The following is a 26354-nucleotide window of genomic DNA, read 5'->3' as shown; positions in this document are numbered from 1 at the left end:
AAAACTCATCATTTGATATTGCTGGCTAATCTGAATCCTTGTCCCTTGCTATCCCTTGCTCTCCTCCTCGGACTCCGCACACTTGGATGAATATCCTCCAGCCAATCATTGCGATCCTCACCACCTCATTGTCTTGTGCTCACTAATGTGTTTCTCTTTTAGCCTAGCATTCCTTTTATAAGTTATTGATTAAATCCACAACTCTGATCTCCAAAGTGATTCATTGTTGAGATTAGATCTCAACATCACTTGAGATCAATGTTTGAGATTCATTTAATTCATTAATCCAAATAACCTCTGCATTTCATTAGAAGAACTCACTTTTTCTTATAAAATCCAATTACTCTAAATTCTGTTAATTAAAGTAATTTTCAAGGTTAAGAGTCTTTTGGATGATTGCCACATGTCTACACACTTACACCTATGTGGAAGTACCTATCCAATGCTACTATTGTCAACTCTCTCTCTGATCGAGAAAGGTTCTTCCTAAAGAACCACTTGGAACTGGCCTTCCCTCTGGTCTTGCACAATGTCCTATGCATAATCCTTCACCATGGATTTCCTCCAAACCTATTGGTTTGCTGCCTCTTCAATGGCACTACTCAATAGTGCCATGTAGTTTGGAAACTTCTTCAGAGGTTTGCTCTCCTTGAATGTGCTCCTATGAGCCTCCACATGCTCCTGAGCCTCCCTCAATGTTTGCTAAAAAAATTTGGGTCTTTTGATAGGACTAGAAGGAGCTACTGATTCCTCCCCACCTGACGGCTGACTCCTTGAATTAGAAGTCCCTACTTCATGCTCTCCCTTCGAAGCTTCCTACTCTTCGTTCTCTATCGCTGTTGGGGGCAACTCATGAGACTTCCTAGATGCCAAGTTCTCCTCTAACTTAACATTTGTGCTCATTGTTGTCTTTCTTTACACTGGTATGAAGATCTTGGAAGCTTTTGAGGTCTCACTATATTCATTAAATATCCCCTTTTGTCCTGAAGGCTCCAACTTTGTCTTCTTCTCCACAAGAACATTGATTGATACTAGACAACCAACAATCCTCAAGTGTTTTATCTTTGGCTTCACCCTTGTGAATGCCTCCTTAGGAGTCTTGTCACCCAATATCTTGTGAGGACTCTTGTTTTGCACATATATTGTAGTGTTACACATCTTTGCCCAACGAAACATAGGTAGTTCCTGGTTATGTATCATTGCCTTGGTAGAGTCAATGATGGATTGATTCTCTCTCCACAACCCCATTTCGCTAATGGTTGTATGAGATTGTCATCTCCCTCTTGATCCTTGTCCAATGCTACTATTGTCAACTCTCCCTCTTATCGAGAAAGGTTCTTCCTAAAGAACCACTTGGAATTGGCCTTCCCTTTGGTCTTGGCACAATGTCCTATGCATAATCCTTCACCATAGATTTCCTCCAAACCTATTGGTTTGCTGCCTCTTCAATGGCACTACTCAATAGTGCCATGTAGTTTGGAAACTTCTTTAGAGGTTTGCTCTCCTTGAATGTGCTCCTATGAGCCTCCACATGCTCCTAAGCATCCCTCAATGTTTGCTAAAAAAACTTGGGTCTTTTGATAGGACTAGAAGGAGCTACTGACTCCTCCCCACTTGACGGTTGACTCCTTCATGCTCTCCCTTGAAGGAGCTAGAAGTCTCTACTTCATGCTCTCCCTTGAAGGAACTAGAAGTCTCTACTTCATGCTCTCCCTTGAAGGAACTAGAAGTCTCTACTTCATGCTCTCCCTTCGAAGCTTCCTACTCTTCATCCTCTATCACTCTTGGGGGCAACTCATGAGACTTCCTAGATGCCAAGTTCATCAAATATCTCTTGAGGACTCCTGTTTTGCACATATATCGTAGTGTTACACATCTTTGCCCAACGAAACATAGGTAGTTCCTGGTTATGTATCATTGCCTTGGTGGAGTCAATGATGGATTGATTCTCTCTCCACAACCCCATTTTGCTAATGGTTGTATGAGATTGTCATCTCCCTCTTGATCCTTGTCTCCTTGTAGAAATTCTTGAGGCCATTGGAGGTGTACTCTCGCCCATTGTTCGACGTCAAGACCTTGATCTTCTTTCTTGTCTAGTTCTCCACTTGGGCCTTGAACTCACAGAACTGACTGAAGACCTTAGGCTCATCCTTGGTCTTCATGAAGAAGATCCAACTTTTCTTGGAATAGTCATCAATGAATGTGACATAATACTATGCTCTTTGCATTGATGCCACTGACATCAGTCCACACACATATAAATGTATGAGATTCAAGATCCCTTGGACCTACTTTCGCTGCTTGGAAAAGCAGGCTTGACATTCTTGCCAAGTGCACAACCTCCGCAAACGCATTGTTGTTTGACATTGAAATTTAGGAGACCAGTGACAATCTCCCTCTGGATCAACAATGCCTTGTAGTGCGAGTGCCCTATCGTCTTGTGCTATAGCTCACACAGGTTGTCATTTTCATGTACCAATGCCTGAACAGGTTTTTCCTTCAACTTGTGTAAGTTTCCCTCTCAAATCCTGTTTGCTTGTGTTGTGTTTGGGATAGAATTCTCCATGCGAATGAGCAGTTTTCCATCCTTGAACATGGCCTCATATCCTTTATCATCCATCATTGATACGGAGGGCAAGTTCTTCTCCTGAGCATAAACTCCCTTGACAAATGGTTCCCATGGTTTGGTGAACCCATTAAGTGCCACATATTGACGAGTTTTCCCTTTTATTAATGTAATAGGCCCAAGGGGCCCGGTAAGAGTCATGATTAGTTAATAAATAAAGCTCTTAAGTGGTTAATTGCATTATAAAAGAAGGGACCACAATTAGTTATAACGGGCCACAACGAATAAATAAAGTTGTTAACACGCATTATGCAAGGGACCACGAGTAGTTAGGGTTTTGGATCTCATGAAACTATATATAGTCAAAGATAGTAAGTTAAGCCTTGTGTTGTGTTGTGTAATCTGCTCTACTAGAGGCTGCTCCCTCAAAGAGGAAAGTGATCAATACTACTGCATATATTAATAGAATATTTCCATTTTCTATCATCTCATTATGTTATTTTCTGTGGTATCTCTGGCACATTTCACACTTCTGATATTTTCTGCGGGTTAAGCATACTACAAGTGGTATCGGAGCACTTTCCTGGGCAACCGCACCACCCATTTTAGCATTTTTTTAGGCTAGAGACATGTTCTAACGTCTTTAAACTACAAATATCTATCGCTATGCCCATCAACATGCGGTTGGGGAATGAGAGGTGTTCACGTCTATTGGGCTCCCTTGTAACCCTTATTGGTACCCCTTCGAGTACTAGCGCATCAGACAACACTTGTATATAGACTGCTCTTCCACGTACCTATGATATATCAGAATTCCCCCAAGGTTACCCTGAAACCAATCTTAGATAAGCCATTGGTCGTCTTGCTGCTACAGTACACTGAGAACAACACTCAGGGAGATTACTTGCATGTACCAAGGGTAGTCGGGTAGTACAACTAAGGGCATGGTCAATCCTCCTTAGTGCTCTGAAAGATTGGGCCGAGTACTACTATTGGACCCTTGTTGTATATCACGATTTGTAGCACCTGACACTCCTTACTGCCATACTTCTCTCTCACTTCACGCTGTTGGTTGTCACATTTTACAATATCCAGAAGTTGGGATTTTTGCCACTGCAGTCTTGATTAGTTGGGAGTCGGGACAACCAAATTCCTACACTTTTTGTAGTATCCAGTAGTTGGGGTTTTTGCCGCCGCAGTATTGATAAGTTGGGACTGGAAATTCCTACATATTTTGCAGTATCGAGATTTTGGGATTTCAAGCACTGTAGTATTGATCAACTGGGAGTAATATTCCTATCGGAGTAAAAAAAAGGTTTGGTGGTCCCAAAATTCTGCTTGCAAGAGACCTAGCTCATAGGATTCAGGTCGACTAACTGATTGCAGTGATACCATCCGCCAATAAGTGTCCAATTTTCCTACGTTCCTAGTTTTTTCTCAAGTGCTTTCAAGTGACCTACATCAACAAACTCCTTGTCTCACACCCATTGCAGCCGTACTAATTTTAAGTGACCTAAAATTTTGACCCGGGCAACTGTATGGTAAATACGAGGTCTTAAGAGTCAAGCTATAGAAAACCTCGAGAAAAAAGTGGCAAACCTAGAAGCAAGCATCCCCACCAAAGTCGAAGATACAATTGCAAAGGCCCTGGAACCCATACATCAGTTCATCAAGGCTAAAGATCCCATGGGAGAGGGGAACCATGTTGATGCCCACCTGGAAGGAGAATCTAGCCACCATCGATATGAGGGGTATCATCATTTCCGAAGGTGTCACCAATATTCTAGCAAAAGACACCCAAGATTGACATGCACAAATTCGACGGTTCTAACTCGGTAGTGTGGGTGGCACAATATTTTCAACTCAACAATATCTGGATTGATGAAACCAAACTAAATGTGGGAGCTCTTTACTTGGACCAAGAACGCTGACAGTGGTGGCAATGGCATTAGAAATGCTACACAGGAAAGCTAACTTGGAATATGTTCTCTAAAGCCATTTATGCCCATTTTGACAGGGACTCTCACTTTCTAGGTCGCCTCATGAAGCTCAAACAAACTGGTACAATACGAGACTTCATCACGACATTTGAACAATTGGCCATCCAGACCGAGGGCCTAGGGGACGCCTTCTATATGGAATTTTTCATCAGTGGCCTCAAGGAAGCCATCCAAACACATGTTAGAATGCATCAATCGACTACTTGGTTGGAAGTTTGCCACAAAGCTTTAGATGCAAAAATGGCTATTATTGCAAATCCAGTCGTCCTTCATTCACATCAAAGGTACGTCCCACCCCTGCTAGTGACCCCACCCAAACCCTTTAGGTGCAAAAGGTGTCACCAACGAAAAAGGCCGAAAGGAGAAGACAAGGATTGTGTTACTATTGTGACGACAAATATTTAGCAGGCCACAAATGCAAGGAACCAAGGTTCTTTTAGATTGATGTGATTGAAAATAGCTTACACGATGAGGCCCATCCTGTTGAAGTGTCTGGGGAGGACACAATGGAACCCCAAGATATCACAACAAATATTGTAGCAACACCTTATGAACTGATTATCTCACTCCATGCATTAGCAGGTATTTCTTCTCCATAAATTCTTAAAATCAAAGGTTTTATCAAGCATCGATCGGTGGTGGTGTTGATTGACAGTGGCAACTCGCATAATTTTGCCCATAAATGGGTTGCTGAGGCTGTGTATTATTTTGTGAGGGCAATATCCAATTTTCATGTCCTTATAATTGATGGGGGGACCATGAAATGTGAAGGACGTTGTGAGAACATAAAGCTGCAAATGGGGGACTATCACCTTAAAACACACATGTTTGCCATTGAAATGGGTGGCTTTGACATCTTCCTTAGACCAGCATGGTTTTGAACACTAGGCTCCATTACCATGGACTTCTAGGAGCTATATATGAGCTTCAAGCAGAATGGACACACTCATATGCCTCGAGGGCTCCTACTATCAACAACTCGCATAGAATGGAGAAGTTTTTAAAAAAGGGACACCATGGGGTACTTGCTCAATTCAATGAAATCCAATTCACTGATTCAAACCCTGTCAACATTCATCCAGATCTGCAAAAGGTGTTAAGTCACCACCAATAGGTGTTTGAAAAACCCATGGAGCTACCCCCTTCTTGGGGTGAGCATGATCATAGCATCCCTTTGATTCCGGGTAGCCAGCCGCCACATGCTTGCCCTTATAGGTATCCATTCACACAAAATAATGAGATTGAAAAGATTATTTGGGAGCTATAGAAGTAGGCATTATTTGTCCCAACACCAACCCTTATTCGTTCCAGTGGTCATATTCTTAAAGAAAGATGGGGAGTGGTGCATGTGTCTTGACTTCAGGGCCCTCAACAAGCTCCCCATCAAGGATAAGATTCGTATTCCAATTGTTGATGATCTCCTTGGCGAACTCTATGGTGCCCAATTCTTTACCAAGTTGGATCTCCGTTCGGGCTATCACCAAATCAGAATGAAAGTACCAGATGTTCCCGAGACAACTTTTAGAACTGATGAAGGTCACTATGAATTTTTGGTTATGCCCTTTGGTCTTTGTAATGCCTCGTCCACCTTTCAAAGTCTCATGAATCACCTTCTCAAGCCATATCTCAGAAAGTTTGTCCTAGATTTTTGATGATATACTCATCTACAACAAAACATGGGAAATACATCTTCAACATGTTGACCAGGTATTGCAACTTTTGAAGGATAATAAATTATTTGTCAAATTGTCCAAGTGTTCTTTTGGAATGGAAGAGGTGGAGTACTTGGGACACATTGTGGGTCACGAAGGAGTATGGGTGGATCCAAAAAAGATTCAGGCAATGCAAGATTGGCCACAACCTCAAACCTTGAAAAGTCTGTGGGGATTTTTGGGTCTCATGGGATACTATCACAAATTTGTTAGAAATTATGGATGCATTGCTAGAGCCCTGACAAATCTTCTCAAGAAAAATTCATTCCTCTGGACATAAGCAACTCAACAGGCCTTCGTGTATCTTAAACAGGCGATGTGTTCCACCTTGGTTTTGGCCCTCCCATATTTTACAAAACCCTTTGTGATCGAATGTGATGCCTTAGGGACCGACATTGGAGCAGTCTTAATGCAAGAAGGTCGACCAATAGCCTTCACAAGCCAACAATTAAGTGGCAAGAATTTGGGTCAATCTACTTATGAGAAAGAAATGATGACCATCCTACATGCAGTAGACACTTGGCGACTGTACTTTCTTGGACGACGTTTCCAGATCCAAATTGTCTATCATAGTTTGAAGTATTTTTGGAGCAGTGCTTATCCTCTTTGCAACAAAATAAGTGGCTTCCCAAAATGTTGGGATATGACTACGAGATGGTTTGAAAGAAGGGTCGAGACAATATTGTGGTCGGTGTCTTGTCATGACAATTTGAGGACGCGACCCTCTTATCCCTATCCTTGCCCATACCGTCTTGGATTGAGGCGGCACACAACAAATGGTTTTCCCATTCATCTCTTTACCGGCTAATCCAAAGGTTACAAGCGGATCCTAAGCCCCTAGTGGGTTACACTTGGCAAGAAGATATTCTTCGATATAAGGATCGCGTGGTTCTCTCCCCTAACACCACTTTCAAACCATGCATCCTAGCGGAGCTGCACTCCTCACCCATCGCAGGACATTCGGGCTTTCAAAAGACTTATGCTTTTGTGAGCGTAACAAAGGGGAAACAGAATTTGGAAATCAAAGAAGATTATTTAGAAATAGTAACTCATGGGATGCCTAGAATCTAGATGCAATAGATGCAGTTTGTTTGCTAGAAAGGCTCCAGCCCACGGTTCATGCATCTAGTAGGTTGGAGCTCCTATTATTATCACGTATCAATTTTTGTATAATGTGATCTGTTTGTATGTTAGTAGTTAATTACTTGAGATGAATTTCACTGGATTTCCACAGTAAATGGGCTTTTGGAAACGTGAATGTCGTTGGTCTTGTAAGCATGGGAAGGTTGCAGCGGACTTCTTAGGAAACCACAAGAATGTGGGGAAATGCCAAGAGACAGTTACTAAAAATGGGAAGGAAATATCCAATCAAATCCTATTATCTTTTGGATATGTACAATTTTTAAATGATTTTCATGGAATAGAAATGTTTATTTAGGGTTAGGCTGGGTAGCATTAGAAAATCCAATTTTCTATGTGTTAACTTTTTCACTGAAACTAGAAGAAAATTGAATATGCTGGAAATGTTCGCCATTTGCAAAGGATTCCAGAAAATTCTATGAAATGCCCTTTGTGGTTTCAGAAATGTCTAGAATCTTGACAAACTGTTATCAGCTAAAAAGTGATCACCTTGCCACTTTCCACTAGGATGATCGAAATACACCATGTGGTATGGGTTTTTAGTATTTACCAATGTTGCGAACACCGGCATCAGGATAAAATCTGCAAGGGTCTGAAAAACCAAAAAATCGTAAAAATTGGGAAAATATCGGTAAAAAATCAGCAAAATTAAGATACCATAAAAATATTTTTAAAAATCGGCAAACATCGGCTAGGCCAAAAAATCACGATTTCGAGATAAAATCGGGATGTTCGTAACACTGGTATTTACACATTAAAACCCACTTTCACTTTAGGAAATAATTTAGAGAACCATTTTCCTAAATTATTTCTGATTAAAACCCAAAAAACCCATAAGAATAATGAAATATATCGTTGTTTATTTATTATTTTTTCGAAATAATTATTAAATCATTATTTAGTGATTATTTCTAACCCCTTTTGACTGTATCACACAGAACTAATTAAATAAATCATTATTTATTTATTTTTTAATTATTTAAATTCTCTCCCATGAGACAATTATGATCTTGGAAATGGTTTTGGGCAGCCAAAGGTGTTTTTCAAAAACTGGAAATGCATTCTGTACTGATAGAGAATGAAAGTAGATTGACACAATTGGAAAGAGCCCAACAAGCAAAATTTCCCGTTGGGCCTTGCAATATTTTTAATTTCATTTGGCATTTAAATCAATAACTCTGAATCAAGAAAATACACTGATTCTTATTGGCACAAATAAAAGTAGATATGGTATTGATTGGGCGGTTCAAACAATGTGATTGATCTTGTACATCGTGTCTTTTATAAGTTTTTATAGAATCAGCATGTTCTTCTCTTCTGCTGGAGGATCTTCTTCTGAAAAATTAGTTTCTCTCTTTTTTGTTTAGTTTGTTTGATGGTGTCTTATATAGGGAAGACAAGGAAGAACATGTGGCTATTGTAGGCACTTTTGTGGTTTATTTAAGGTTCTAAATTATGGTTCTGCTTAACAGAGATCATGGACTTTGGCTACCCACAAAATCTTTCTCCTGAGATTTTGAAGCTTTACATCACACAAGAAGGGGTTCGGTCTCCTTTCTCATCCAAGGTTAGGAACATAATAGCCAGAAATTTTATGATTCTCAATGAAAAATGTATTATGAGATTTGGTCACAAACAATTGAATATGTTTTGAATAATAATATTTTGGTGACAATTTTTTCCTCCTCTATTTGTCAATAATGATAGCAACCAGACAAACCCGTACCCAATGCTACATTGCAAGTTACAGGTGCTGTCGGTTGGCGGCGGGAAGGCCTAGTCTACAAAAAGAATGAGGTAGTTTTTACCTTGTATTTGTTGTGTCACAGAATGCTTGTTGCTGTCCATGTCAAGTTCTCTTAGGCTTTCTACCATTGCAGGTTTTTCTTGATATTGTGGAAAGTGTAAATCTCTTGATGTCTTCAAAAGGTATGTACATTGTATATATCCAGCAGATTGTCCTTTTACTTGAAGTCAACTTTAAAATATTTTAATGCACAAGGGTTATAAGATTATAGAAGATGCTTTTGCATTCCCACATTGTACTTTTCGCTGGATGCACTCCTCAGTCATATTGACCTTCTTGTGTGGTCATTTGTTGGATACTAATAAAATTATCTTTTTTTATCTGTTTTTAGGTTCCTTAGTCTTTTGCTTTTTGTTTTATCCAGGGAGTGTTCTTCGATGTGATGTTACGGGAAAGATCCTCATGAAATGTTTTCTCTCCGGCATGCCTGACTTGAAGTTGGGATTAAATGATAAGATAGGGCTTGAAAAGGAATCACAGATTAAAGCTCGTCCTACAAAAAGGTACGGTAAAATTCTGGATGGATAAAAAATAATGTTGTACTTTTAAGTTTTTATTAGAACAAAATATTTTGTTTTAACTAAATTTTAGTTTGTTGGGTTTTTATGTATAGGTGCTATCGTTTTAATTTGAAAAGTTTTGCTAATAATTAGGGTCATAAATTCCCATGCCAACATGCAGGAATGATTTCTCCCAGGGATGGTTTTCATTTTGGCACTGAACTAAAACACTTGTGCAAAAGTCGAAGTAGAATAGTTGAGAGTATTCATTTGTACTTCCATTCCAACTGCAATAGTGTCAGAGACCTCTTGAACTAACTTTGCACACGATGTAGAGAGAAGATATATTTGGAATTAATAATTGATGGATGAATCCACAATGGGGTTATATCATTGGTATAAATACATTGTCAATGCTTGGCAAGTCAGGTACCTGTTATTAGGTGGTGGGGGAATACCAGAGGTTGCATGGTACAATAAAAAATATTTGTACAACTGTTAATCAACTGCTGCATGAAAATAAACACAAGTTGTGCCCTTCTGAGAGTGGCATCTCTGTGAAATTAATTGCCTATTGAATTGAAGGACTGCCACTAAACACTCACACTGTCGTGCTGTATATATATGCATGCATTACGTATATCTATTTATCTGTATATCATACAAGGAAAACCTCAGCAGAGAAACCCTTGGGCACTTCCCCCCCCTCCACACACACAATTTAAAGGTATTATAAGTCAATTGGATTTATCTTAGGTGGTTGGCAGGAATGATTGTTATCCTCCCCATCCAGGTTCAATTTTTGCAAAATGACATGATGAGCTTTGAATCTTGATGTAATGGCTTTGAGCCTTGTTGTTGAGTTTGAGCGGTCTTTAGAGGACTGAAACATGTATATTCTTTATATGGAATATAAAGATATTTCTCATGGGAAAAAGATGTTAAAGGTAATATCTATCTATATCTGTCTTTATATATGTATAATTTGCAAGGAAAATCTCAGCTAGGAAACCCTTGGACAGTTACCTATATTTGGTGGTTGGTATCTTGTGTGGACCCATTGGCATGATTTTAATTTTTGAACTGGCAGGGATATTGAGTGAGGCATGCAACAGAGGCAGCCAGCTCAGGGGATTGACTGAGACTTGCTGCCTGAAGCTGTAAACATAATAGGTGGACTTTATTTAAAAAAAGAAGGAATGCTAAGCCCCAATTCAAAAAGAGCGTGTTTAATTAATTTTCTAATTCATGTGCGTTAATCACCTTCATGCCTCCTTTCTGTGCTGCAATTTATTTTCTCTCACTGAGTTCACCTACGCTTCTTGCGTGCCAAAATCCCTTGATGATCCTGTGATTATGTGCCTACAATTGTTTTTGTCCTCTCTGCGTCTCCTAGATGACAACACTGTACCTTGGCTCTAATACAATGTAGAATTGCACATACACATATGCAGAGGTATTTGCAGGGTGAGAAGAGACCTTTGAAATATCATTCAACATGTAATAATCAAGACACAGTGATCTTTCATTAGAGAGATGTACGTTAGAAACTGTCCTACATAACCAATAACATACGTGACACTCAAGTCATTTTATTAGATATTTCCTACTCAGACATATTAAGCATGACAGATATGATCATTATAAAATATAAGCTCAGTCAAACCACAAGTTAACCATCGAACAAACATTTCTAGCAAGACCAACAAATAAACTAACAGAAAAATTCAGTAAACATACTCTTGAAACAAGAAGGAACCAAGTCTTATAGCAGAAATTTTCTTCTCCAAAAATTTCCCACAATGTCCAGCGAGATGTTTTTAGCATATTTCCTCAGCAAATGCAATTCCGAATCCCACTTCAAAAGTGCTACAGGTTTGCGAATTGCAGAGTGTTTTCAAGATGTGCTTGTGTGTTAGAATGGGAGGGTGGGGACTCTTTTACAAGTTTAAAGTTGTTGTTGTTTTTAATTATTTTCATACATTATTTCTTTCAAAATTCACCTTTTTGCAGAATATGGCATGAAATCCTTATCAGATGTATCGGTTATGGATCATGACCTTTCACAGATCAGGATATCGTTATGTATCCTGGCTGGATCCAGGAAAGATCATTGTAGTCAGTTGTTAAACTTTAACTTGCAAGTTGCTACTGGTAGTTGGATGCAATCTCATTTGCATATGTGATCTGATCTTATCCAAAAGCTCATGTTGCAAGCAAAAATGCATGTTTGCCAAAAATAAATTTTGTCGTGGAAAATGTGTTAACTATTGCATTTGACCAATTTTATTTATACAAAATGTATTAAAAGACTGACTTCTGGTGTCCTATGTTACTGTCTGGTATTTCTAACTATCATTTGGAGGTCATACCGAATTAATTTTATTTCACAAAAATAGAGGATTTTATCTTAATCGAGCCTTTTGGCTGCATGATATAATCTTCACACTAGAGTTCAACTGTTTTTGATGTTGAACTGGAGTGTTGTTATATTCCTGAATAGCATTAAGGGCCAGTGGAAGATATTTCTATGTTTGATTGTTTGCATTTCATTTGATAATGCTGAGTTGAGTTGTGATTCTTGTTAAGAACAGTCTTAATTGTGCTATGTCTGAGCAGTGGGAAGACTATTGAGCTTGATGATGTCACTTTTCATCAGTGTGTTAACTTGACACGTTTCAATTCTGAGAAGACAGTCAGTTTTGTGCCACCTGATGGAGAATTTGAACTGATGAAGTAAGTCACATATTTTTATTTTCAATTTTGCTGATAATTGTCATTCATTATAGAGCTTTTAAATCAATTTGGTACTTAAGGCATGATTATTTCTGAAGTTTCCCCTTTGTGTTAAACATCAAATAAAGCTGTCTTCAGTCTGCTTGTGGTAGGTTGGGAATGAATTGATATCTTAGATTTAGTGCACACCTTTCTGTATCACTGAATTGATTGTTTGGCAGGTATCGTATTACTGAGGGGGTTAACCTTCCGTTTCGGGTTCTTCCAAGCATTAAGGAACTTGGGCGGACACGCATGGAAGTAAATGTAAAGGTCTGTATGTATGCCTTTATTGAAGATATCCAGTACTGATCAGACTAATACTGCAAATACTGCAGCTCAACCTTTCTCTCATTGTTAACTTACAGGTGAAGAGTGTTTTTGGTGCAAAGATGTTTGCATTGGGGGTAGTAGTGAAGGTGCCAGTTCCAAAGCAAACAGCAAAGACGAATTTCCAGGTGACAACAGGTCGAGCCAAGTATAATGCAGCTATTGACTGCTTGGTTTGGAAGTGAGTATTGCTAATCTGTAATCATCTGATTGACAATGGTGGGACTGTGGTTTTTCTTTTTCTGTCCAAAATCGTATTTATTTTAATGGAGACTGAAGGTTCCCTTGTTATCAATGGTGGAGGGAATTTCTCTTGTGGTGCAGAGTCCTTGTCTAGTTGTTCAAGGAGAGTATCTTCTTTTGTTTAGATTCAAAAACTGAGTGGCATAGATCATTGACCATATAAAGATTCTCCACATTACATATATGTCTCTTAAACTAGGCTCAAGATGTTATGAATAAAATATATATAAAACCCAGCTTAGATCCATCTTAAGTGCGGATCTAAGATGAGCCGAGAGGGATCAAATTTCTTCATGTGCATACTTCTTTAGAGTGCAACATACAATTTGTAATTTCTCATTGTTTAAAGTGTATTTTTGAATGAAGTATATATAAGACCAAACAAACGATTTAACCATAATTTGTTTTTTCTTGATAAATAAATATTTTTTTAAATGATATATAATATATACATAGTTCACATTACATAACATGTCCATGACATTTTATCAGGGAAATTAAAATGGTGTTTTTATTATTAATATGTTTTTAAGTATATGTCAATATTAATTAATATTAAAATATTTTATTGATAACCCACATTGTATATTTTATTATATACGACATTAAAATATTATATTTTAACATTTTTTTTTGGTTATAATTTTACCTTTTATTATTGCTATCAGTAGATATATATGAAGTTGACATCGTCATAAATTTGTTAACATAGATATTCAAATAGTTTATTTAAATATTCTATTGAAATATTTTTGAAAAGTATAAGGTTTAAACATCTTATTCATTTTTTTTAACTTCTAATTACTTTACAACATATTCATTTTTTTTTATTATAGTAGACATTATTTTTCTATTTAGAGCATAATTTATTTTTATTTTAAATGGGCACTTGTCAACACCATGGACGGACGGACAAACTTACACATCCCCCTCATACTGGGTTATAGAATGAGCCTATCGGCTCAATAATACAAATCATATAAATAATAATAATAATAAGTAATGATTATCATTAATTAACTAATAATTAGTATTGAAGAGGCATGTCTATATGGACATGACCATTCGTGAAAGGGTACTTGCCTAACTATATATACCGGACCCTTAGTTTTAATTAAATCATCTCACTCTTATCATCTCACTTTTATTCAAATATTCTTATATAATATATTATCCGGATTCCATCCCATGATGGACATTGTTACATACCAGATATTTTGAGTATTTCGCTGTTCGTAACATTAGTATCAAAGCCAATTTGATCCCGGTCTTTGGCCATCAACCCATCCATCAACTTTGTTGTCTTTGTGATCAAGCATTTCTCTACATAGTTGGAGGTTCTTCATTTTTCTAGATTTTCCGTTAGGCCTTTGGCCATTGGAAAAAAAAGAGAATTTTATATAAAAAAAATTGAAAATTGAAAAATCAAAATCAAAATATATGATATAAAAAAAAGGAGAAAGAAGAGTGTATATATGAGGAATTAAAAAAAAGTGAATTTTACAAAAAAAAAGATTTATAAAAAAAATTCAAAAAAGAAAAGAAAAGTCAAAAACAATTTAAAAAAGATATATATATATATATATATAAAACAGTAGTCGCGGCCACTGGACAACCACTGCCATCCACGACTGCCACGACCACAACAAAACCGCTGACAACGATGCTGCCGCTCTTGTCAGCCGCCACCATCGCACAACACATCCACCAAACCACCTTCGACACCTGATCCTTGCTGACTGTGTCTCATGCCCTGTTACCGCCATTAAAATCACCGAATAGCAAGCCATTGCCACTGTAAGTCCACTGCTGTGAGTCTACCAGTGGTTTTGTTCATGATAGCGCTGTGCAAGGTGACGACACACTTCCATCTGCAACCACCATATCTCTCCGCTATCGGGGCATTCATAGTTCGTCGAACTATTGTTGAACCCTTGCCTGCAATTGTTGTCTTAGCAGCTTTGATTAACTTTGTTTAGTCCTGAACTGTCGACTACAAGCATCTGCTTGAAGCATCATCCTTGCTCTTGTAAGTTTGAAACTGAGCCCCATCGCATTGAACTGCAGTTAACAAGGTTCCAAAATGGTCAACAATAATTCGTGTGTATATATATATATAAAATAAAAGTCCAAGAAAAAAAATAAAAAAATAAAACAAGAATTCCTAAAGGATTTAATACCAAAGATGGGAGGGAATAATAAAGGATTCAATACTAAATATTGGAAAGAATACTGGAAGGAATAATAAAGCTAGGGTTTATGAAAAATAAAATAATAATACTTTATTATAAAGATTAGAAAGGGTTATCTTTAAAATCCCAAGTTCATCTTGACAAAGTAAAATGGAATCAATCAATTACAAGAAAAGAATAGAGTCTAATTCAAAAATGAAGGAAGATTTTTTGAAACTTCATTTAAATATATTTCAGTGCTATTTAGAATTAAAAGGTCTATTGCAAGAAAAAATGCTATCTCGCCTGCCAAAGATAAAAATTATATAAAACCCAAAATGGCAAACCAATTAGTGATTCCTAAATCAAATATAATCGAAAAATTAGATTGCTTTGACAAAAAACATTATGACATTACCAATTTACAATTAAACATTGAGGATTATACATTTATGTCACAATTTTCAGTTCAATCCCTATGGAGCGATCAAAGTGACATTATTTTGGGGTCACCTGGATGGAAACTATAGGGTCTTTCATCCTAAATACAAAAAAAAAGTTTTTACATTTTCATACAAAAAAAAACATTAAAAGATGTTACATTGAAGCGAAATTTAGTAACACCAGAAGACATGCAAGGTATTTCAAAAGTAACTTTTCAAGAAGGTTAAAAGTAGAACAAAATATGCAAAAAGAAGTTGACAAAATCGCCGTTGACAAAAATGAAGAAGTTTTTTGCGACTTAGTGTTAATTTTGGTATGTTCTATGCTTAAGAGCAATTTACTTCAAATTTTCTTATTAGGCCAATATCAATTTCCAGAATAGCAATCACATCAACATGATAGTAAAATGAAGATAGAACATAAATATAAATAGCAGAAGACAAGCCAAGACAAGAGGACACAAAATGTGGCACCAGTTAGGGACAAACCCCAATGTGGGGAAAGCCTTGATCAATTCTTCTTCTATTCTTCAATAATTCAGCAGAGAGAGAGAGAGTACAAATATACAATTTTGTAATTTTATGACAACGACAAAACCCTAACCAACAAAGTCAAAGCTGGTCAAATAGGTTAGATTTGACCTCTAGTCAACCTTGGTCAATGCTCAGTCAACAACAAGAAGAGGTAACCCAAAACAGTCTGAAAATCTAGTCAAACTTCAGTGAATGTTTGGTCAAACCTATGGTCAACCCCCATGACAGTCCACTGGTCAACGCATTGTCAAAACAGGTCAAAGGTGCTGTCCAAAAATGCGGCTTGCCAAGGAGAGGTAGCATAACCCAATCCACATGCAAGAATCAGTCAACGTTGGTCAACACTATCAATTTGCCCACTTGCAGCTCGGTCAACCCTAGTCAACGCTGCCCTAACCAGAATATGCGTCCTCCTTCTTCCAACCACACGTGTGAGAGAGATGCTCCTCTAATGCATACCCAATCAAGCTAGGAGAGAGAGAAGAATGTGAGATGAGTGAAATAATGCCACAAGGTCTCCTCCTTTTATATGAAACGTTGAGGATAAGCTGGGGGTGAAAATCACTGTTTTTCTTGCTAGCCGACCTTGACAAATTGTCAAGAATACAAATAAATTCATATCTCCATGAATACATGTCAGAATCGGATGATTGTTAGATCAATCCTACACCTATCGGAGAGAGGAATCCAAGAAAATTATCAGCAACCATAAATGAGGTGACCCATATGGAGTTTGGCCCTAGTTGCCAATTTTAACACTTAAAGATAATAGTGAAAAGTTACTAACACAAATTAAAAAGCTAAGAAGGATAAGAAGTCATTGGAAAATAAGGTACAACTACTTATTGAGAAGGAAGCGTCAAAATCTTCAAATGTAGAATTTCACACTAAAGAAAAGGAATGAATACTAATCCAATGAATATCACAGCTCAAGAAGAAGACAAGCCAGATGAAGAAAAAATACACTCAGATGTTGCAGTTCAGACGATGAACATTCCAAGGGGAGGTTCTGTAACCAACTCAACGCCATCAACACCAAAAGTAAATTAGGAAATTGCCATACACACGAGAAGGGAAAATCAAATCACCAGAACTCCTTATCGGCGTTCATATCACAAGGGTAGACATGTCACTCAGTCTGCATATTTGTATCAATGAGAACATAAACAACTAACTTATGTTTCGAAGAATACTGAAGTTTGCATAATTCATTTCGGTGATAACAGTTCATCACAAGTTTCTAGTAACCAAAAGATTCCACAAAAGATTGATTTAGGATGGTCAAATCCCTTCTCAGTGCGAGAATTTTGTTTATCTCTCAAAGGATTCTATCATCTTATCGATGAAGATGACAACTCGAAGAACTCTGAAAGATATGAAAAGATTAAAAGACAAAGATACAAATGACACACCTTGTCAACAATAATCTTTGAGGGCCAAGTTTTTTGAAGAGGAAGGCAATGCTATGAATAGATATAAAAGTAATACAAATAATACAAATAATATAAAAATAATAATAATAATAATAATAATAATAATAATAATAATTAATTAACTAATAATTAGTATTGAAGAGTCATGTCTCTATGGACATGACTGTTCGTGAAAGGGTACCTCCCTAGCTATATATACGGGACCCTCAGTTGTAATCAAATCATCTCACTTATATTCAAATATTCTTATATAATATATTATTCGTCCCATGAGGGACATTCTTATATACCAAATATTCTGAGTATTTCGCTGTGTATACGAACTTTGTTTGTAACAAATGTATACCAGATGGGATTTTTGTGTTGAGGCATTTCAGACTATCCTTCCACATTGTTTGGCTCATCATATGCTTGATCCTTTTTACGAGAGCGTACAAGGACTTTCCTTCCACATTGGTTGGCTCATCATATGTTTAATCCTTTTTACGAGAGTCAAGTACCATGCTCTTTATGACTTCAACATGAGTCTGTGCTCATCTAGCTACAAAAATGTGTTTGTCCTAATAATTAGGTTTAAACATTGTTACCTTATTGTAGATTTCTAAGCTCTAATTTGAGATGCAAATATTTTGCATCAGAGATGTAGATCTTTCACGCTTGATATATTTTTCGACTAACATGTTATTTTGGACCAAGTGCATGAGTTGAACATTACAGGGCTCGTGCTAGTGACAATGTGCTCTCGAGGTCAATGCATTTGTAAACATGCCAAAGTCCCCTTTGAGGTTTTAGCAATCCTTCCAAATATTTGCAAGTCCAGATCCAGCTTATTTGCTCGGTTTTAAATGCATTCCGCTTTAATGAACTTGATCTTTCATAGCCATGTGTGCACTTCTCTTTCCCTGAGGGTTTTCTTCCTTGGCTTCCTCCTGAATGATTTTATGGTCGTGGAACGAGGTGTTTGTTAGGTTCAATGGTACTTTTGCATAGGGTTTTTAGCTGCATCAATTGCCTCGTTTCTTTTGCAATCTTCATGAAGCTTACATCTATGATATCCTTTGTTACATATTGGGATTTGAAATCACACAGTGAGAGCAAAAATGGAATGAAGCTCTGATACCCATTGTAATTTATTGGTAACCAAAATCGCCTAGGAAAAGAAATGTAAAGAGAAATAATAGTGTTACATGTGGACATGTTCTCAAGTGTAGGGTGTGGACTCCTGTTGCTCCCAACTCTCTTGCACCATGGATATTCTGCTGGGGACATTTTTCCGTGTATCCATTTTTGGCGGATACCAGGAAGCTCATAGGAGGATATTTGCCTAGAAAAAGGGGACTTTGGGCACCACCCACGCATTGAAAAAGTGGAGGAATTCTAGAAGCTCCCCCTAAGAAAGCCTATGCCATACCTATAAAATAATAATAATAATAATGATAGGAAGAAGAAGAAGAAAAAAACATTCAATTAAGCCCTATTCGAAACTTATAAAAACACATAAACAAGCCACATTCATTTTTCGTTTACATTTCATTGTGAGAGTATTGGAACTTTAACTGTGAGAGATGAACGCTTACAACTTGAGCCTTACTACTGCATTGTGAGCGTTGTGGACAACAAAATGATATTGTGGTGTTTATAGCTTCTTATGTTATGTTATGTTATGTATCAGATTATTATTTATATATCATTATTGGGTATGTTATTATCATTCTATCATTTTGTTATGCATCAGATTTGTGAATGATTCAATAATTATCCATTAATATTCTGTGTTATTTATGTTTCAGTTCCACTCTCTGTCACCTCCCTTGGTGGGCCATTTCCATCTATATTATATTCATATATTGTTTTTAGATGAAATAGGAGTGATCAACAAAAAAATCTCTTGCCATCTTTTCCTCTTGTCAATTGCAAATTAGGAAACATGTTAAATTTGGCTACTAAGCCCAAACTCCACCTTCGATAGCTCATATGATGAAGCTGATATTTTTATTGGATTCCTCTTTCCGAGAGGTGTAGGATTGATCTAAAGATCGTCTCATTCTAACATGTACAAATGGAACTATGAATTTATTTTGTTTATGGACAAATTGTGAAGGTCGGCCAACAAACTAATCTAGCCTCAAAAGCCCAAAAGACATGTCTTTTCATCCTCAATGTTGCATATAAATAGAAGATTCATCTACCTCATTTGGACATCATTCATCGCTCACATATCTCTCTCTCTCCCCATCTGATTGGGTGTACGGATTTCTGGGCAACTTCTCTCCTCCACACGTGCGAAGGACAAGTCTACAGTTTTCTGTTTCACCCGTAGACCAAATTGTAGAAGGGTTGATCAACGTTGATTGGGCAACCATTGACCTTGTTTGATTGCGATTTTCTTGGAGAATTTTGTTGTTTCATGCGTTGACCAAATTGTAGAAGGGTTGATCAACATTGATCGGGCAACAATTGACCTTGTTTGGCTGCGATTTTCATGGAGAAAGTTTTGTTTGGGTAGGCCACATTTCATGGAGAAAATTTTGTTTGGGTAGGCCACAAAGCCCAAGCAAGAGTGAAAAGAGCAATCACTGAGATTTGTTGGACAAGGACAAGAACCGATGGCCTCCGCATCTTACTTCAAACCTGATGACAAGCTCAATGATAAATCTGATTATCACGCATGGAAGATGTCTCTTGATTTGACTTTGGAAGAGCAGGATGTTATGGACTATGTGCATGGAAAAATCACTGAACCTCCTTCAAATGCACTGGCTGCCGCTAAGACAAAGTACAAGAAAGGTGAAGTCAAAGCAAAAAAGATCATCAGGGATTCTATTAACAAGCATTTGGTTGCATACATCTCTGATTTGAACACATCTAAGGAGATGCATGACATGTTGGTTGGCATGTTCAAAATTAGTAATTTAAACCAAGTCCTCTTTCTCAAAAACAATTTGAAGGACATAAAGAAGGGAAGAGGTGAAGATATCCAATCCTACTTCATGAGGATTACCGAGATAAAAAATGATCTTCTTTCATCGGCCAAGTTATTGCTGATAGAAAGCTCACTCTCATTTCCCTTGGAGGTCTCTCTTGTGAATGACGTGTTCAACACTACTATCCTCAACAATGACAAGATTCCAGGTGTTGATGAATTGTTGACTAGATGCACTCAAGAAGAGACAAGGATGATGAAGAGAGACATGCCTTCAAACATGAATGAACCTATTGCATTCTCCGTTCATGCTAAAAAGAAAAACAATGCAGGTTCAAAGAAGCAATGTCAAGGAAGACCAGGATTCAAAGATGGGAGGAAGGGAAGATGCTTCATTTGTAACAGGTTTGGTCACTATGCTAGGGAGTGTCCTAATAGAAGGGATACACCTCACGATGATGACATCGCAAACACAACAATTCCAGGGGCAACAACAATAAAATGAATGGCAGATTCAACAACAAAGGAAAAAGGAATGCTCCCGCTACTCAACATGGAAATGGTCAACCTCCCGAAAGATCAAGAAACTCTAGGGATGATGAATCTAATGTTGTAGATAACAAGCAATTTTTTTTTATCTTATATTTGCCCTCTCTACTACCTCCCCACCGGATACCTTGGGAAATTGGTTGATTGATAGAGGGGCCTCAAGACACTTTATTGGGTATAAGGAAGCTCTTTCAAATCTAATAGAAAATGATACAAATTTGGAAATCATTTTTGGAGACAATGCCATCTATCTCGTGAAGGGAGTTGGGAATGTTACTCTTCAATTGAATCAAGGCAACACCATTCATCTACAAGAAGTACTATATGTACCTGATCTAAAGAAGTACTTGGTATCTATCTCGCCGATGGAGGACAAAGAATTCAGGGTGGCATTCATTAATGGAAAGGTATGTGTTTGGAAAAGAAATTTCAAAGAAGCATTTATAGTGTTATGAAACCAGCTCAAGAAAAGATAGAAAAGAAAGATCAACGCCTTAGAATTCAGCCTCTTCGAGGGGGCAACCTCCTTTACATTACATAAATGAACAATTCTTGGATGATACAAATGAAAAGACCTCCTTTCTATATATAGGAGTCTAAGGGGTTATAACATAATCAGAGCCGACATAACAATAATAATGTAAGGGCACAATAATAACAATAGTGGGCTTCTATGTGGCACAATAGTAACAATATGGGCAATACATGGGTACATCAATATAATAAGTGGGTTATACTAACAACAATAGGGGGTTACACTAGTAGTATACGGGCCTAACATGCCCGTCTCCTTCAAAAAGCGTTGTCCTCAACGCTTGAGTAGTTCTTGATGCTTCTGTATAAAATTCTTGTCCTCCCATGTGGAATATTCAGCGGGTAAGTTCTTCCACTTGATGAAATACTCTGAAATTGATCGATTTCGTAGTTGTCGAGTTCTTGTTTCTGTGACCGCTCCAGGTTCCAATATGATTTTTCCTTCCTCTTCAATTTCTGACAATATTGCTTGAATTGGGATCTTTTGCAACTTTTGAATAAGTGGCCATACTTCTTCGTCCTTCTTCCATTCATCCCTTACTTGGTTTATCCAATTTGGTTGGATAATATAAATAGCAAAAAACAATGCTTCCACATCCTCATCCTTGAAGAGTATTCTCATTCGGTAAGGTCGCCATTTTTTAAGTGCATGTAGTATTGCCAACATTTCCTTCTCATAAATAGCTTGCTTGAGATGTAGCAGTAAAAATACCCAATCACCTACATCAAAACATTTTTCACTACGATGTTGATCTACCTGTTGTTTCGTTTGATTTTGACCCGAAGTGGCGTTATCCTTTAAAAGTTGGAGAACTTGCTGTTGATGCTCGATGTGATCTTTCTCTGCTTGAACCTTTTTCTTCTTGATATGTCCTTCTATCTTTTGAGGAGTGGTAATTTCTTCCCGTCCTTTACAAGATATGGTCGGATTCATTTCTTGATGCTCAATGTGATCTTTCACTTCTTGAACATTTTTCTTCTTGATGTGTCCTTCTATCTTGATAGTTTGAGGAGTGGTAATTTCGTCCATTGAATTACAAGATATGGTTGGATTCATTTCTTCTTTCTCGATGTGATCTTTCACTACTTGCACCTTTTTCTTCTTGATATGTCCTTCTATCTTGAGAGTTTGAGGAGTGGTAATTCTTTCCAATGCTTTACAAGATATGGTCTGATTCATTTCTTCTTTCTCTGGGGTGGTGTCCTGGCGTATATCCTCTTCTTTTGATGTTTTTTGATCCTTTTCTTCCTCCTCTTCATATTCTATGTAAAATAATTTCTTCTCAGCACACCTATGACCTTTAGTGCATTTGCTATCACAATTGTAACAAAGCCCTTTTTCTCTTTTTTCTTCCAATTGTTGTGGTGTAACCCTTGTAGGTTGTGGAAGGCTCGGAGAAACAACACTTCCATCTTTATAGTTGTGAGGGGTATGCTTCCTGGTTTCCATAATTTTTCTTTCCATTATGTCACAAAGCCCTTTTACTCTTTCCAATTGTTGTGGTGTTGCTCTAGAGAAGGTGTTGCTCTTTGTATCCTCATAATGTGCTATCATTTCCTCCGTGAAAATTGACCACGTAACAAGTTTTTTACGAGAACAAAGCCCTTCATACCATAAAAATTGATCTGGTTCTAAATATGAAGATGCAATACATACCTTTTGTAACAGTTGTACACCATGTAGATCAAAATATTGCTCCATTTGAAGTATCCAATTTACCGGATCCTTGCCATCAAACTTCCTCATCTTGCTTTTTCTTGATTTTAGGAGCTCGACCTTGAAACGACTGTAACTCTGTACTTTTCAATCACCTAGTTCTGAATTTGTGACCTGCAGTATCCCTCTGTGTCCTCTTTCCAATGCCACAAGTCTGACCCAAATTGGATTCTCCAAGGAAGAGTTATGCGAAATCTCCCACAGTGACTTGATTATAGGCTAGTTCAGTAGAGCGAAATTGTACGATGTGCCACGAGTCACTGTTTCAACCTTTGGATCTGAAAAACACCCACAAGAAACTACAGTCCGTCCTCTTTCTGTAACTTCTTACGAAACTTCAATCCGATCCCCAGAGAGAAAGTTATGACGATTTTCCCCAGGTCACCTGTTTTGAGTGTAATTCAGGGGTCTGCAAAAAGACCAACTTCCTCAGATCATATCTCCGCAAATATTGCGCGAAAAGCTCTGAAATTCGGACCCAAGGTTCAGCGCGACTTCTTCTGAAATGGGTTTTTTTTGCGACTTCTGAAACGTCACAGAAAAAAAGTTATAGCGCAAATGCCACGATGACCTGTTTGGAGCAGCGAAACCCTAGAATCCAAAGCTCTGATACCAAATGTTATGAAACCAGCTCAAGAAAAGATAGAAAAGAAAGATCAACACCTTAGAATTCAGCCTCTTCGAGGGGGCAACCTCCTTTACATTACATAAATGAACAATTCTTGGATGATACAAATGAAAAGACCTCCTTTCTATATATAGGAGTCTAAGGGGTTATAACATAATCAGAGCCGACATAACAATAATAATGTAAGGGCACAATAATAACAATAGTGGGCTTCTATGTGGCACAATAGTAACAATATGGGCAATACATGGGTACATCAATATAATAAGTGGGTTATACTAACAACAATAGGGGGTTACACTAGTAGTATACGGGCCTAACATATAGCCTATATCAAGTTGGAGAAAGCCCATTGGGAGATATGTCTTGCGACACATCACTTCAATCCAAATTATGGCATCGAAGGTTTTCTCATCTACATTATAAGGCTCTACCTGATGTAAGGAAGATGGTGATAGGTATGCTCGAATTTAAAGTAGAACGTGAAGGTGTGTGTCAGGGATGTGCTGAAGGAAGACATACAAGGGGACCATTCCCCTAAAGTGATAACAAGACTACCGATGTTTTGCAGTTGATTAATTTGATCTATTTGGCATGATGCTTGTGACATCCGTAGGTGTATATTTATATTATGTTATCTTTGTGGATGATTTCTCTCGCAAAACTTGCATATATTTCTTGAAGAAAAAGGACGAAGTATTCTCATGGTTTTGTTCTTTCAAAGCCTTGGTCGAAAATCAAACAAGGAAGAAGATCAAAATATTGAGTATTGATAATGGAACCAAATATGAATCAAATGAGTTCAATGACTATTGTAGAGAAGATGACATTAAGAGAGAGACCACTACTGCATATACTCCTGAGCAAAATGGTGTTGCTGAAAGGAAGAACCGTTCTATTATAGAAGCCACTCGTGCCATGCTTCATGATTAAAGCCTTTTGAAGTTCGTATGGGTGGAAGTTGCCAATATTGTTGTGTACGTTCAAAATAGATGCCATCATAAGTGTTGGAATCCAAAACTCCCGAAGAAGTTTTCACTGGTAAGAAACTTGATGTTTTTCATTTTAGAATTTTTGGTAGCCCCGTATATTTTCATGTGCCGAAAGAAAAAGAGAAACAAATTGGATGCATTTGGGAAGAAAGGAACATTTGTGGGCTATAGTGAAACTTCTAAGGCATAAAGAATCTATGTGCATGGTTAAAGAGAAGTGGAGATAAGTCAGGATGTCACCTTCGATGAAGATGCTGCCCTTGGGAAGATTAGTAACCTTCCTATTCCAAGGAAGGACAAATAAGCATATTTAGGAAAGTAGAGAGAACTGTAGGATGAGCTGATGCTGATGTTGAAGGACCAATTGATCCCATTGATCCACCTCCTCATGAGCCTTCCTCCTAAAAAAGGAGACCCTCATGGCCTAGGGAAACTCTCAAAGATGCTGAGAATCATATTGTTCCCAGGGGAACTTTTGGCGAAAGTAAGAAGCCGAATAGGTACCACGGGCACTTAGCTGCAATGAGCACCATTGTTCAATTGGACCTTGCACATCCGAAGAAGTTGTGAAGCACCAGGTTTGGAAGGATGCTATGAACGAAGAGTATGAGTCAATTATGAAAAATGTTGTCTGTGATGTAGTCCCTAGACCTAAGGACAAATCCTTTGTCACCTCGAAATGGATCTGCAAGATCAAGCATGGAGTTGATGGAAGTGTTGAAAAGTTCAAGGCTAGGTTTGTTGTTCAAGGCTTCTCTCAAAAGGAAGGTGTGGACAATGATGAAATATTTGCACCAGTTGCCCGATATACCACCATCCATTCGATTATAGCCCTTGCTGCCTTGCAATGATGGAACCTACACCAGGTGGATGTCAAAACTGCCTTCTTGCATGGTTCAATTAAGGAGGAAGTCTATGTAGAACAACACGAGGGGTTCAAAGTTCAAGATTGTCAGACACATGTATGCAGGTTGAAGAAAGCCCTCTATGGGTTGAAGCAAGCTCCCGAGCTTGGTATGACAGGATCGAAATGAATATCCTAGGATTGATGCATTATTTTCTAGGGTTGGAGGTCTTGCAAAAGCTAGGTGAGATTTTCCTTTCTCAAGGAAAATACATTGTTAAGCTACTTGAAAGATTTGGGATGGTGGATTGCAAGTCCGTGACCACTCTAATGGAATCTAACTTCAAGAAGTTATTTGGAAGATTTGTTGGGCCCGATTTGGGAAATACTTCTCAGTATAGTCAACTCGTGGGGGCCCTGATGTTCTCAGTGAACTCCCGTCCGGACATATGTTTTGCAGTGAATACATTGAGTCAGTTTATGGTCGAGCCTCATCACATACAATCACCTATG

General features: G+C 37.8%; 1 protein-coding gene across 2 annotated transcripts in view; it reads left to right on the top strand.

The window, feature by feature from the left end:
• The window catches only part of LOC149180395 (AP-2 complex subunit mu), a 136314-nt gene that overhangs the window by 47487 nt on the left and 62473 nt on the right, over positions 1–26354 (top strand). For both annotated transcript variants that reach the window (XR_016256924.1, XM_089416096.1), the window contains exons 4-10: positions 8891–8985; positions 9126–9215; positions 9299–9347; positions 9590–9728; positions 12345–12461; positions 12683–12773; positions 12869–13011. Coding sequence is in view for 1 of the 2 variants with exons in the window: in XM_089416096.1 (XP_089272222.1) it covers positions 8891–8985; positions 9126–9215; positions 9299–9347; positions 9590–9728; positions 12345–12461; positions 12683–12773; positions 12869–13011 (724 nt within the window). In the remaining variant the exon portion in view is untranslated. The remainder of the gene's footprint in view (positions 1–8890; positions 8986–9125; positions 9216–9298; positions 9348–9589; positions 9729–12344; positions 12462–12682; positions 12774–12868; positions 13012–26354) is intronic.

The sequence above is a fragment of the Pinus tabuliformis genome, chromosome 3_2 (genome assembly GCF_031772625.1).
Source record: "Pinus tabuliformis cultivar Carrire ecotype Pingquan chromosome 3_2, CPIR1, whole genome shotgun sequence".
In the NCBI taxonomy this organism is placed as follows: domain Eukaryota; kingdom Viridiplantae; phylum Streptophyta; class Pinopsida; order Pinales; family Pinaceae; genus Pinus; species Pinus tabuliformis.
Note: the sequence above shows the minus strand (reverse complement) of the source record. Positions and strands in the feature narration are given on the sequence as shown.